General features: G+C 38.0%; 3 protein-coding genes across 3 annotated transcripts in view; 2 read left to right on the top strand and 1 right to left on the bottom strand.

Moving 5' to 3' along the window:
- Positions 1-3,453, bottom strand: part of LOC137992204 (copine-3-like) — a 32,332-nt gene extending 28,879 nt beyond the window's left edge. Inside the window, exons 1-4 of the mRNA XM_068837394.1 lie at positions 3,139-3,453; positions 816-995; positions 591-665; positions 86-160 (exon numbers count right to left, since the gene is read on the bottom strand). Coding sequence (XP_068693495.1) covers positions 86-160; positions 591-665; positions 816-995; positions 3,139-3,303 — 495 coding nt within the window. The 5' untranslated portion in view covers positions 3,304-3,453. The remainder of the gene's footprint in view (positions 1-85; positions 161-590; positions 666-815; positions 996-3,138) is intronic.
- Positions 3,454-3,461: 8 nt separating this feature from the next.
- Positions 3,462-6,030, top strand: LOC137992212 (small ribosomal subunit protein uS17-like). The gene is made up of 2 exons (XM_068837405.1): positions 3,462-3,614; positions 5,704-6,030. Exons 1-2 carry the CDS (start codon positions 3,519-3,521, stop codon positions 5,896-5,898), a joined length of 291 nt encoding a protein of 96 aa, XP_068693506.1. The 5' UTR covers positions 3,462-3,518; the 3' UTR covers positions 5,899-6,030.
- A 2,655-nt stretch (positions 6,031-8,685) lies between these two features.
- Positions 8,686-12,500, top strand: part of LOC138010863 (probable E3 SUMO-protein ligase RNF212) — a 7,083-nt gene continuing 3,268 nt past the window's right edge. The window contains exons 1-9 of the mRNA XM_068857893.1: positions 8,686-8,727; positions 8,835-8,909; positions 9,085-9,141; positions 10,037-10,092; positions 10,602-10,723; positions 11,383-11,452; positions 11,586-11,622; positions 11,761-11,833; positions 12,459-12,500. The exon at positions 12,459-12,500 is cut by the window's right edge and continues 43 nt beyond it. Of these exons, the coding sequence (XP_068713994.1) occupies positions 8,686-8,727; positions 8,835-8,909; positions 9,085-9,141; positions 10,037-10,092; positions 10,602-10,723; positions 11,383-11,452; positions 11,586-11,622; positions 11,761-11,833; positions 12,459-12,500 (574 nt within the window). The remainder of the gene's footprint in view (positions 8,728-8,834; positions 8,910-9,084; positions 9,142-10,036; positions 10,093-10,601; positions 10,724-11,382; positions 11,453-11,585; positions 11,623-11,760; positions 11,834-12,458) is intronic.

The raw sequence follows: 12,500 nt of genomic DNA, 5'->3' as shown, positions 1-12,500 counted from the left end.
TGGGTTTTACTAATATTATATAGACACCAAACATAAAAACATGAATAATTTTTATTTAATGAGATCTATTAAAAATGAAACCAACCTTTTTGTCTAATTTTTCTGCCCTGAACTGCAAAAACACCTCATCATTTCCACCTGCAACTTCTTCTGCCACAACCTGACAAAACCAAAAATAAACTTGAAGAATCAAATTTTTTTTAACAAGTTGGATATGTCAGAGAAATATGAACAATTTATCTTTAATTGCTGCTAGTAGAGATAAAGTCGTACATTATTTACCATGGCAACTAACATTTCAAATTGAGAAACAAAACACTCAAAATTGATGCACTTCCGAACTGTTTATTTTAAGTACATTATTAAGGGTACTTCAGTACAAGAGCTTTCCCAATCATTTTTACCTTCATGCTACTGTTCAATTTGACTCATCAACAGAACCGCTGAGTTGCCTGAGCTACTTGCTGCTAAAGACGTTCTGACATTTTGTGAAAATTATATCACTTAATAAGTTAACATTCTAGCCAAATTCACCATTGACAATAAGAAAGTCAAACCAAAGTTTTTTAAGTACCCTTAACATAACTCACCGTTATAAAACTTGATTGGCCCCCTGTAGTACCTTTCAACACCAGTGGTTTAGTGTACGTTCCAGACGACACAAGCTAAAATGAATGATGAGAATAAATTATTTATTGATATCTATTTTGTGAGATGAATGTAATTTAAAAAAGAAACCTCAGAAAATTTTATTGGATGTTAAAATTCTCAAATTAATAGATGAATATTTACAGTGTATAGCTCTGACTTTGTACCTGACCCAAAGTGCTTTCCATTTCTCCCAGGAAATCTGCAGACTTTAAGTTACCAGAAGGACTATCAATATCATATATGAAAAACTTCAACTTCTGCAGTTCTTCAAAAAAGTAGTCAACAGTAACAGCCTTTGAAAACCGTGGATTTAGGGTGTTGTCCAGCCTTTCTGTTCGGCCGATCTGTTGATGAGATGAAGAATAAAAATACAACATGTAAGCATAACACTTTTGGCTGCCTGCAACAAAATCCAGGTTTATCAGCTCTGGGAAATAGTATTTAACATTAGTATAATTAAATAAGTGATTATTGAAAATTTGTCTCGCTTTTTTTTCATTGATAGTCACCTCACCTTTGGTGAATAATAATGTTAAATATTAAAAAGCACATTTCAGTAGCTGTTATTACAGTTGAGTCCACATCTCAGCGGTGTTCATTCCAGTAGGCAAAAAAACGAGGCGTTTCCGGGTCAAAAGAACACTTCTTATCGAAGGGCTGCATGATTTCTTGATTCTTGACTATTCCTTTGCTTTTTTTTGAGTAGTTTGATGTTTGTCTGGCCTAATTTTATCATGGAAACTATGGCAAGGCACTGTATAGCACATGGATGTGTTAACCAAAGTATTAAACAACACCAACTGTGTGAAACCATCATGGCATTCTTTGCCAATTACATGTACCAGTCAGAAACTCTTTGTCTGAGAAAAACGCAAATTCTGCACAGGAAGTAGAACTCATTTTTTTCACATTTCATGTGATAACTTGGTTGACCTGAAACATGCTGCAGAAACATGGGCTCAGCTGTAATAACAGCTATTGAGAGAACTCAGCTTCCACCACTGTGGCCTGTAGTAACTTTGTATTATTGATATTATTATTATTATCATTATTATGATTATTATCATTATCATTACTATTACTATTATTGTTGTTGTTGTTGTTGTTGTTGTTTAGTTGTTATTGTTATGAACAAGATATTTAATTATCAAAATAACCTCCTCATATCATTTCATTCATTGGGGTATAACATAGAATATCTCTTTCATTACAATCATGATTATTATTGTTGTTGCTATTATTTTAACGCAAAGTAAGTTCCTGGTGGCACAGGCAATCCAATTCACAACAAGACAATGGTGTACCTAGGAAAGTTTTCACGGCTAACACAAAGTCGAGAAAACATATTTACAGAAAATCACAGTAACTGCAAAATGCCTGACAACTTTGACCATTTTCTCGCTTGAATAACACACTAGAACTATAATTAAGGATGTTAGCGCGCCCATTGCTACAGCGCACTTTTTCAAGCTTGTCACACACACGTCATGCATTGCAGACCACGAAGGTGAACACAATGCTAAAGCACAAACATTTTCCACAAGAATGGAACGTGAAAGCGTGTGGCATCATGGGAATTAGCTGTTGACCCAGGTCTTCTCGGAAATGTCCTGCAATGAAGTGACAGTGTGAATATACAATCGCTTTGAGAACTTCGCAGCGATTTTACTCTCTTGAATGCTCGGTGACCCTATTTTTCTTTCCGTAGATCACTTCCTTTTCTGATAATTTTTGTCCATTTTAACAAAAAACAAAAAAAATATGTGCGTGAGAAATTACAAATACCGGTATTTCGCCTTTTATGCTCTCGTGCGACCAAGGTTTTCTTTCTTAGACTAATATGTATCGTTTTTCAAGGTCTATTTCACCTCAGAAAAAGACATCAGCTGCAAAGGTTAATTTAGTTATATTAGTTACGTTGAATTGAGTATGTTTACCTGATCTAAATTTCACTTATGTAGCTTTTTTATTGCTGACAGTTGTAAGCTAAAATCGTCTTAAAGTAATGCAATCTTCTAAAAGTGCACCTCATGATCTCGAAAACGAGCACGGTGACCCCCCCTTTTTTTTGGCCTTTTTGGCAAAAATGGATCATTACTTTTCTGCGTAGCAATTAAAAAAAATCTGTACGTGGGAACATTTTGGGTGCGAACGTCCTTAAATTCGAATCAAAATCAGAATTAAATTCAAATTAAATTTATTCATATTCAAATGAAAACTAGGATTAAATTAAGTCAAAAAAATTACTTTCCTCTTACTCTGGAATATTAGAATTAAAATTTGTATCTGCGTACCGGCTACCGCAGAAAATATTGCGTGACTGGCAGTATTTCGCGGTTAGGCCACGATAAACCTGTTGACTGTCTGACTTGAGCAGATAATTTGCAGCCAGCTGCCACTCTCAATCATGCATGGCGTTCATGGGCGTTGTTTTTGTCTCTATCGGTGGCGAAATGGAAACCATATAACCTAGGTTTAAGTCCTTACCTCAAACCAATTGCCGTCTTTAAAGATCATTACAACTGCCATCGGATCTGACTTGGACATGACATCTTTGTCCCTTAAGTTCCTGCAAGATATATTTAGCTGGACACGAGTAACACATTGAGACGACTTTGGTGTAGCAGGCGGCGGGTAAAAAGGCGCCTGCATGTTGCCTTTCCCTACGAATTCTCAGCACATCAAATAATTCAATACTTCACCATACAAACAAGCAAGTCAGTACAAATCAAAAATGACAAGAACTGCAAAGTGTGGTCACGTAGCCTCACGTAGCGAACGTAGCGGAAGTTATTGGAACGTGAAATCCTGGGAAAGAATGAGGTTTTTATTTAGTCTTACATGAACTGAACTTTGGAAAATCCAATATGGCGCAGTATGTGGGAACTGTTATTGGTACAAAAATGGATAAAACAGCCAAGGTTTTGGTAACTAGAATGGTCTTATACCGAAAACTAAGAAAGGTTAGACTCGATAATAATCTTAAATTTGAATGTCAAAAGTGTTCCTGTTCGGAATTTCAAACGGAAGGCTGTCAGAAGGCAAACATACATTCGCTGCATGTGCTATATCAAGGCGGTCGAGTAAATTATTTCTGCTCAGACTGGCTGCTCAGACTAACTGGAATTACCTATAATTCGAACGCCCAATGTGTTCATGCCGCTCTTGCCACTCTCGTATTTCGGTGAAGAAAGCCGAGAGCCCAGCCGAGCTGAGAAATAAGAATATGACTTTTTATAGCGAATATTCACTGTGCATGTTTAATTATAAACAGTTCTTTTGAGATTTAAATTTTGCCAACCACAGAACAAAAGAACCATTGTTTCGACAGCCATTTCTATTTCTATTGCTATTGCGGCTAACTTTTCCTTCTAAGCGGCTGACATGTACAGCCTCAAAGGAGAACTGTTTTTCATCAACAGTTGAATAGGCCATTTTACAGTTGTTTGCTCTGCGACCTAGCCTATGAATGGTTGCGAGGCTGCCTTGCATTGACACAGCCCAGACTGCTTTTATCATGCAAATTGTGTTGTTGTAATTCTAATTAGTCCGTATTAACATTACAAAAGCACGGAGGTTTGTATCAAAACAGGGTCACCGGCAGCCTCGATTCCATTCGTAGGCCAGGTAACTTAGCTACAACAGTAAAATGGTCTATTGTCAAAGTTGGTATCGGTAGTTGGCTATAACTGATCTGCAGATCAGCTTAACAAGAGGCGAGCCTAAAATACAGGTCACATTCCACAGGCCAAAAGTGTTCCCTAGACCAAAAACAACACTTTTGTAGGGTGATTAGGGCTAGCTTGGAGACACTTTTGGTGTTGTTTATTTTGAGTTTGGTGACACATACATGAATGTAGGTTGTGTCGCCCCACCTAACCCTAACCCTAACCCTAGACTTAAGTTGAGGCGATGTAACTTGGGGCGTCAAGGCGATGGGGCAACACAACCTGACACCCATGTACATTGACCAGTGACCCATGACCTGTGTTACGTTTTAGACCTGCTGGCTTAAAAGGCCGAGAAACAACAGCCAAAAGATGTTGACAATGTAATGAATACAGAATTAACTGAAGAGTCTGTGTAGTGTAACGTGAAGTGCTAGATTTCTATCCCATATGAACCATGTGAGCGTTAGCCCTACTGATGGAACTGGGCCCACACAAGGACAGAGAAAAACTCTGACCAGGGTGGGAATTGAACCCACGACCTTCGGGTTAGATCTCCGCCGCTCTACCGACTGAGCTACAAGATCAGTCACGGTTTTTCTCTGTCCTTGTGTGGGCCCAGTTCCATCAGTAGGGCTAACGCTCACATGGTTCATATGGGATAGAAATCTAGCACTTCACGTTACACTACACTCTCTTCAGTTAATTCTGTTTAAAATATAAGTGCTACACGGCCAACGTTTGTATAAACGTAACCTTTCCTTGTACCTGTACATGTTAATTGCCGTGACTTTAACATCTTCGGTTCCCACGGCCTGCTCCCGTCTGACCTTGTAGCTCAGTCGGTAGAGCGGCAGACATCTAACCCGAAGGTCGTGGGTTCAATTTCCACCCTGGTCAGAGTTTTTCTCTGTCCTGGTGTGGGCCCAGTTCCATCAGTAGGGCTAACGCTCACATGGTTCATATGGGATAGAAATCTAGCACTTCACGTTACACTACACTCTCTTCAGTTAATTCTGTTTAAAATAATTATAAGTGCTACACGGCCAACGTTTGTATAAACGTAACCTTTCCTTGTAAATGTAATGAATACATCATCTTTGCAATCTTTTAGAGCAGGCTTGTGAAGTGAAGGCAAAATAATAGCAGTTGGATAACCAACTTCATAAGGAGCTCCAAGCAAGCCTCTGAAAAAATACTTTTTTTTTTGTTGTCATCTTAGTTGAGGATCTAACACGGTTCAAATTACAATGACATATGTAATTTTGACCAACTTCAATCCATTCTCAATCCTTTAACATTAGACAAACTCTGACAGCAAAATCATCTTTTAAAAGAATAATGATTGCAACGATTTACCGGTATTTGTTTATTTTAATTTCAGTACTTCAATGAGAGAAAAGTATATTTTGCCCATGATGAAAGTAACGAGTGTACAAGAGGAGATCTTGTTGTCATAAAGGAATGCCAAAAGCTCAGCAAAAAGAAAGCTTTTACAGTGTCAGAGATAGTAGAGAAAGCTCCAAAAGTTGTTGACCCTGAAACTGGGCAGATTCATGTACAAGATAATAGAGAATGACACTTGCATGGAAGTTAGTTGGGATAAAGCTATTTGCCTTTCATTACTTTACCAAATGATTGGCAAGAAGACAGACTCTACAACAAGCCAGGAATCCAATGAAGGCTCTGTGAAGGAGCAAGAAAGATTCAAAAGACATGTTTTCTCAGACATTGTATGGCTAGGTGTGTAAAGATGAAAGTGATAAAGTGTGTAAAGTTATTATTTTGATAATACAACTGTACCTATCCGCTTTCCTATTCTTGCTTAATGTAACTCGCCCATTTTACTCACCATAAGTTCTTCAATGATAATAATAATTATTATTATAAAAATTCTATTACTAAATTTATTAGGGTTTTTAAAGTTTGGCACTGAGAACCTTTTGGAGATCTTTAAATTGCAACATTGTTGAAAATCACTTCACTCTAAAATTATCAGTTGCCATGAACTGCAATTGTAAATTATATTCAGAAAAACTTCATGTCCATTGATCGCTTTGCAACCCAAAAAATTACTCTACAAGAAAAGCCTTTAAAAAGCATGGAATTACATGTTGGATAATATTGTCCTAAAAAAAAACAAGCTTGTTGAAAATAACATCAGCATAGTCAATAATAATTATTATTATTATTGCCAAAAACTACTAATTTATATTATTATTTCCTGTGAAGTTTGATGGCTTAAGGACAGTGCCTACTAATTCAAAGGTATTTTTGCGTGGTTTACTGAATATGTGAGAAAAGCAGGTCTTAATGAGTGCTGTTGAAATCCAAAAAGAAAATTGGGCTTATAATACAGGGATACAGATACAGGGATATCTTTGCGCAGTTCAAAACTATGCGGAGAAAGCAGAACTTAGCAAGTGCTCTTGGGATCCAAAAAGAAAATTGGGGGTAACCATGCGTTTTTCAAAGATAATTAATCAACAATATTTGTAAAAAGCTTTAAAACACAAAGCAATGTATGGCTTTTTTTCCAAATTGAAGCTTAATTATCTCTGAAAAATGCGTGGTTACCCCCATTTTCTTTTTGGATACCAAGAGCACTTGCTAAGTTCTGCTTTCTCCGCATAGTTTTGAACCGCACAAAGATATCCCTGTATTATCAGCACCACCCATAGGAAATCCAAGTATCTCGAGATGTGCACACCACATGCGAAATAACAATAGCAGGCACCGTCCTTAAGGATCAGTTCCTAACCTACCATTTTGAATGGAATTTCACTTAGATCATTTGTTAAAATGCTGAAATCCTCCAGGAAACCAAACATAATGCCAGAAACAATGAGTAGGTTTAAGAAAATAAATACAAGCATAAGGAAGATATGTTGTCTGAATTTTTAATATCATCCCCTCTGGAGACTCCCAGACAATGCCTGTTGGGGAGGGCACTCATTCAAATGTTCTGAAGTGGTAATTTTTCGAAGGTGTCAACTTTTTATTTTTTGTTTATTTCATGTATTTAACTGTTATCTCCTATTCTTCAAGGAAAATCCCTATTTTCTCTATTTTCTGCCCATGGCAGTAAAACAAATAATTTCTGATGCCAATATACGGTAGTCGAACCATTAAATTGGCCCACAGCCAGTTTTCAACCTGGTTTGCATTGCTGATTTAATTTTTTACCTGAAAGATATACATATACAAGATGAACCAAGATGTCGCTGTTTTTAACCATGCCCTTTAAAATCACTGAACTAGGAAGTTTTCAGAGTCTCAGCTCCTGTTTTTATTTGGAGCCTTATAGGATATCCTATTTCCTTCCTATGAGGTCTTCCTTCCAAGGAGGTGGTGTGGTCCAGTGGTTAGGGCATTGGGTTTGCATGCGGTATAAAGCCACCGGTTCAAACCCCATTCTGGCCTCTGGTTTGGATTTGTTTTCAGTTGTCCCGGATTCAACGCTACGAATCTTTGTAAATAGCCAACCAGTTGCCTCCTGCCGGTTGGGATTCTTAATCATGTTTCTGTTAAGTTTGAATTGTTTCTTTCAGATTTTTCTTTATAATTTTGGCAGAAAATATCTAGTTTGTTATTTATTTTCCTCCTTTACTCTGTTTGACAGTTAGTTTTTGTAAAAAGGAACTAGGCATTAGAATGGTCTTAATAACTTAAGATGAAATAAAATTTTCATTCACAACTGTTTCTGCGTTAATTTATTTTCTTTGTTGCAAACAGAGTACTGAGAAGAGTGTAGCTAGCACTTGCACCATCCGGAATCGCTGGTGTAAGACCGTGAAAGCAAGACTGTGTGACGCGAATGATGAATTTACAATGGTAACTTACAGACAGTAACATCAAAAAATTTAGAAGGTCTTTTTAAAAATCTTCGAACTTACAACAAACGAATTTACTGAGGGTCCCCACCCTGAGTGAGTACCAACTGTGGACGCGGGCGCTCAATATTTCCCGCCAATTTTCAACTTCCCAACCAACTCGCGAAACGTAGACTCCGTGAGTGATTATTTGCCAAGAAAGCAAATCTGTTTACAACTTATTAGGGTTCAAACTAGTCTTTTAGCATTATAATTCGTGGTATGGCAGATTGGGTCCATTGCAATAGCTGCTTCGTTCGACCTGGAGGGGGAAAGAGATTTTCTTTGACGAATTGTGGGCATATTTATTGCAACGATTGTTTAAGAGGTACGAAGTTGCGTAAAAATGGCTTTGGAAAATCATTCTGTTTTCCTGAATTTGACAAACGCAGTAAACCAAGCGGTCTCAAAAAAGATCAGAATATTGTCCCAATCAAGGCAAAGAAAATATTTGTTCTTTTTTTTTTCCTTTAGCGAACCCAAACCATTGTACAATGTGCAAGCGAGCTTGCAACTCAATCGTTTTATCATCACAGGTAAGCTTTAAGTTGATTTCATTTTATTTTTATTACAAACGTTAATTTGGTGAATGAAAACAAGTATCGGTGTATAGAATGATTCAAACTTTTTTTATTTGCTACAGATGAAACCGGAAGTTGAGATGTACTTCACCGACCCAGCCGATTTGTCCAAAAAGTATCACTCCCAATTGTCGCAGGTAGATAGCTTGTGATTCCAAAATTAGAAGATAAGTTTTTAATGGCTACAGAACTAGCCTTCTGAGCAGAAATTTGTTGAAAAATTTCGTTGATTGTGTAAAGCACTTCTTACATGTAGGTGTCATTGGTTTTATCGAATGTTGCGAATCTTTTCACATTTTACCGAAAAAATAGGTTATGGAATTTCAAAAGAGCCACAGACAGCGATTGGCAGCAGCTAACGAGAAAAAGGTATAGTGTTTTTGGACGCATTTAACTTTTTTTACCTTCTGATATTCTCAGTCTCCCTTTTTCCTCTCATCATACAATGTACAGGGGCCGTGGAGTACACTTACGTTTGAAAGTGGGGGGCTAGGTCTTGCTATATGTACGAGTAGTGCAAATTACTAAGTCTGATCAAGCCAAAAACACTGTATAGAAAAAGTAAGGGGGGGGGGGGGCCTTCCCTCTCCGCGGCCCCTTTTGCATTTATGAAAGTCGAGTAGACTACTACACGACTGATAAAACAACGCGAAAATGTATTTCGGCTGGCTAATACCAGCCTTCATTTCACCAGGTTTATTTGGAGATCTAAGGAACGCTTGTAGCAATCATCAGGCACCTCTTAGGAAGGGGAAGCCCGCCTTTTGTTACTAGGGAGGAGCTAGGAGCCCGGGTAGCTCAGTCGGTAGAGCATGAGACTCCTGGATCTCAGTGTCTTGGGTTTTAGCCTCAGGTTGGGCAAAACGGACTTTTTTGGGGAGGCGGCGTCTAGTGTTCCGGGATCAAATCCCGATTTAGCCTCTGGTTTGGATTTGTTTCCGGCTGTACCGGATTAAATTCTACCACGCTTTGTCAATAAGCAACTGGTTGCCTCCTGCCAGTTGGCGTTCCTAATCATGTTTCTGGTAAGTTGTGGTTGTTAAAAGTGGGACGCCTGTGAACTCGCTTGATAGCTATGTGCACTTCCACTATGAACAAAACCTTTACATTCACAGACCAGAAAGATGATGGTAGCGGACCTTACAAATGGCTTTCAGAATTTGGTTAACTTTTCATTCAATCGAATTTAACCTTGGACGTTATTCGTTATGTAGCATAAACACGTTTAACAGTAGTCCTTCTTTAATTTTTTGATGCTGTGAAGGTTTTGGCAACTGAAATACTGCATCAGAAGATGTCGAGATTACAGGACCTCGAAAGGTAATTGACCCTCCATGTTATCTATCACCTCGTTTCGGTTTCGGTGTATAATTATTTCGGTGTTGTATTGACTGAAGACAAAGACACTAAAAATTACCGGGGTGTTGCGATAGAGGCAAAATTGGTTTCATATTTGCAAGAATTAAAATTCTTCTTTGTAAAGCTAGGGCTGCGTCCAAGTGGGATTATATTTCAACCGTTTCAACCTGTTTGAAAAGACCGATAAAATTAAAAAAAATAACTGAAAAGTCTTTTTTCTGATAGGCCTTAATTTGTCACTGAAGTTTCATCATTGCTGCAAAAAGCAATCAAGTGCAAGATCATCTAAAACTAGTTTATATTTTTTTGTGTAATTAATGAGATGTATTAATGATATGGAACTCATTACGAGTTTAAACGTTAGACACAAAAAGAGCGACTTTGGTGATAATAACTGATCATCTTGTCGCATTCCTCTTTGATTCACCTTTTAATATTCTGATTCTGATAACATATGAAATCGGACGCAGGGAAATTGCGGTCCTACGGGAAGAAAACAGTCACTTGAGGAGGCTACTGGCCGGTAGTTCAAGCAGACCTGGTACACCTCATAACTATCGGAATTCGCCCGGAGTCACCCCAGTGAAAAGAGGTGAATTAAATTGCATCCAAACCACTCACTAGATAGTCTTGTTGGGATATAGAGATTCTTGCCAGAAACCGGAACTGCAAACACTTATGACATGACATTACGTGGTCTGTCATCCGGGAAACCAGAAAGGAAAACCAGTTTTTCTCTTTAGACTTGAATCGTTTAAATGCTAAACAATAATATTAATATGATTTGAACTATCACAAATCGAGTCTGGTCATTGCGTATTCCCGATATTAGTGAACCTGGGTAGCAGTTTCTTTTGCGCAGTTCTTTTTCCTACACCTGCCTTTAATGTAGCAAGTGTTGTCGGTAGTCCTTCACCAGAAATAACCTTCTCTGTTCCTTCCCCCTGGAGAGTAATCTTGAATCTTGATCGAAAGAAGATAGCCTGATTTAGTTTGCTGGGTGCCCTCTCACTAACAGTATCAAGGTCAAGGTAATTTTTCCTTTCAGGGTTTTTTTTCGTTGGACATTGATACGAAACCCTTACCGTAGATAATCCATCAAAAGAAAAGAAAATGCAGTGGCTCGTCAGGGACCCAACTAGGAACAACAAAATGACTGCTGGCGCTATTTCGTATTAGTTTTGTTATCAGTTACAACCCAGTAATGCTGTCTTTGCCACCTTAAAATCGTCGGTGCTTTTTATATCTCAGGTCACACCCCATCCCCGACTGGCAGCCAGCATTCGTCTGCTTCACCTTACGGAAGAACCCCACCCAATAGGTAAATATTTGAAACGAAGGAGAATTTTCAAATTCTCAGATCAAGGGCTTGGATAACTCGTACCACTTTAAATAAAATGCTAGGGACAAGGTAGATTTATTTTATTTATTCAAGACGTTTCTCTTTCCAACAGCTCTCAAAAGGAAAATAAAGGTTCACATCAGTGGCAGGTAGAGTGGAATTGATTGGTAAAGATTCAACATTGTTCGCTTATAGTATCTATAGCCCCGACGTTATTAAACATCAAGGCAAAATCGGGTATCTTAGTCTTCTCCTGGTACAACAAATTTTGATTGGTATCTTTTTAGAACCAGGTACCCCGCACTCCAGCTGGCCCAACAAGATTATCAGTGAGGACTCCACCTTGTAACGGTTATATGGGTATGTAATATTTTACAAAAAACTGTCATCAACAATTCACTAAATATAATAGAGTGGCTTTCAATTGAGTGTCGAAAGTAATTAGTGAATTACTTTGGTTTATGATTACTTCACTCAGTGATCGGTTCAAAGTTCTCGCGCCATTTTTTCAAACAATCAGAAGTGAAACTAAAACCAATCGTGGCTCGCGCGTGCACATTTTCCCGCGCTTTGTGTCGGCTACTTGTAATTACTTCGAGCAGTTTGATTGGTTTACTGGATTGTCTCCAACCTTTTTGATTGGCCAAAGTAATTACTTTGGTTTTGGTTTTACGACACTCAATTGAAAACTGCTCTATAGCTCAACATTTACTTTTCATCAGTGCCGTGGTTATATCCCGCTAACCACGTTACATTACTGTCTTTTGCTACTAAGACTATTGCTTTGTCAGCTAGTATAGTTATATATTTTCACCTCTTCCAGTTTCTTGATCTCTAGAGTGTAATCCTACCTTTTTTCTTACAATACGTTTTACATCGGAGCTATTCTTGCATACTGATATCTATGATTGCCCTTGCGTATAGGATTCCCAGAGGAAGATTCGGTGGCCTTATTCGTGTTTTTTATTTAATTTCTTCTTACAAGGAACTGTCAAAGGGACACCGTCACCAAACAAGCAACTCTCAT

The sequence above is a fragment of the Montipora foliosa genome, chromosome 1 (genome assembly GCF_036669935.1).
Source record: "Montipora foliosa isolate CH-2021 chromosome 1, ASM3666993v2, whole genome shotgun sequence".
In the NCBI taxonomy this organism is placed as follows: domain Eukaryota; kingdom Metazoa; phylum Cnidaria; class Anthozoa; order Scleractinia; family Acroporidae; genus Montipora; species Montipora foliosa.
Note: the sequence above shows the minus strand (reverse complement) of the source record. Positions and strands in the feature narration are given on the sequence as shown.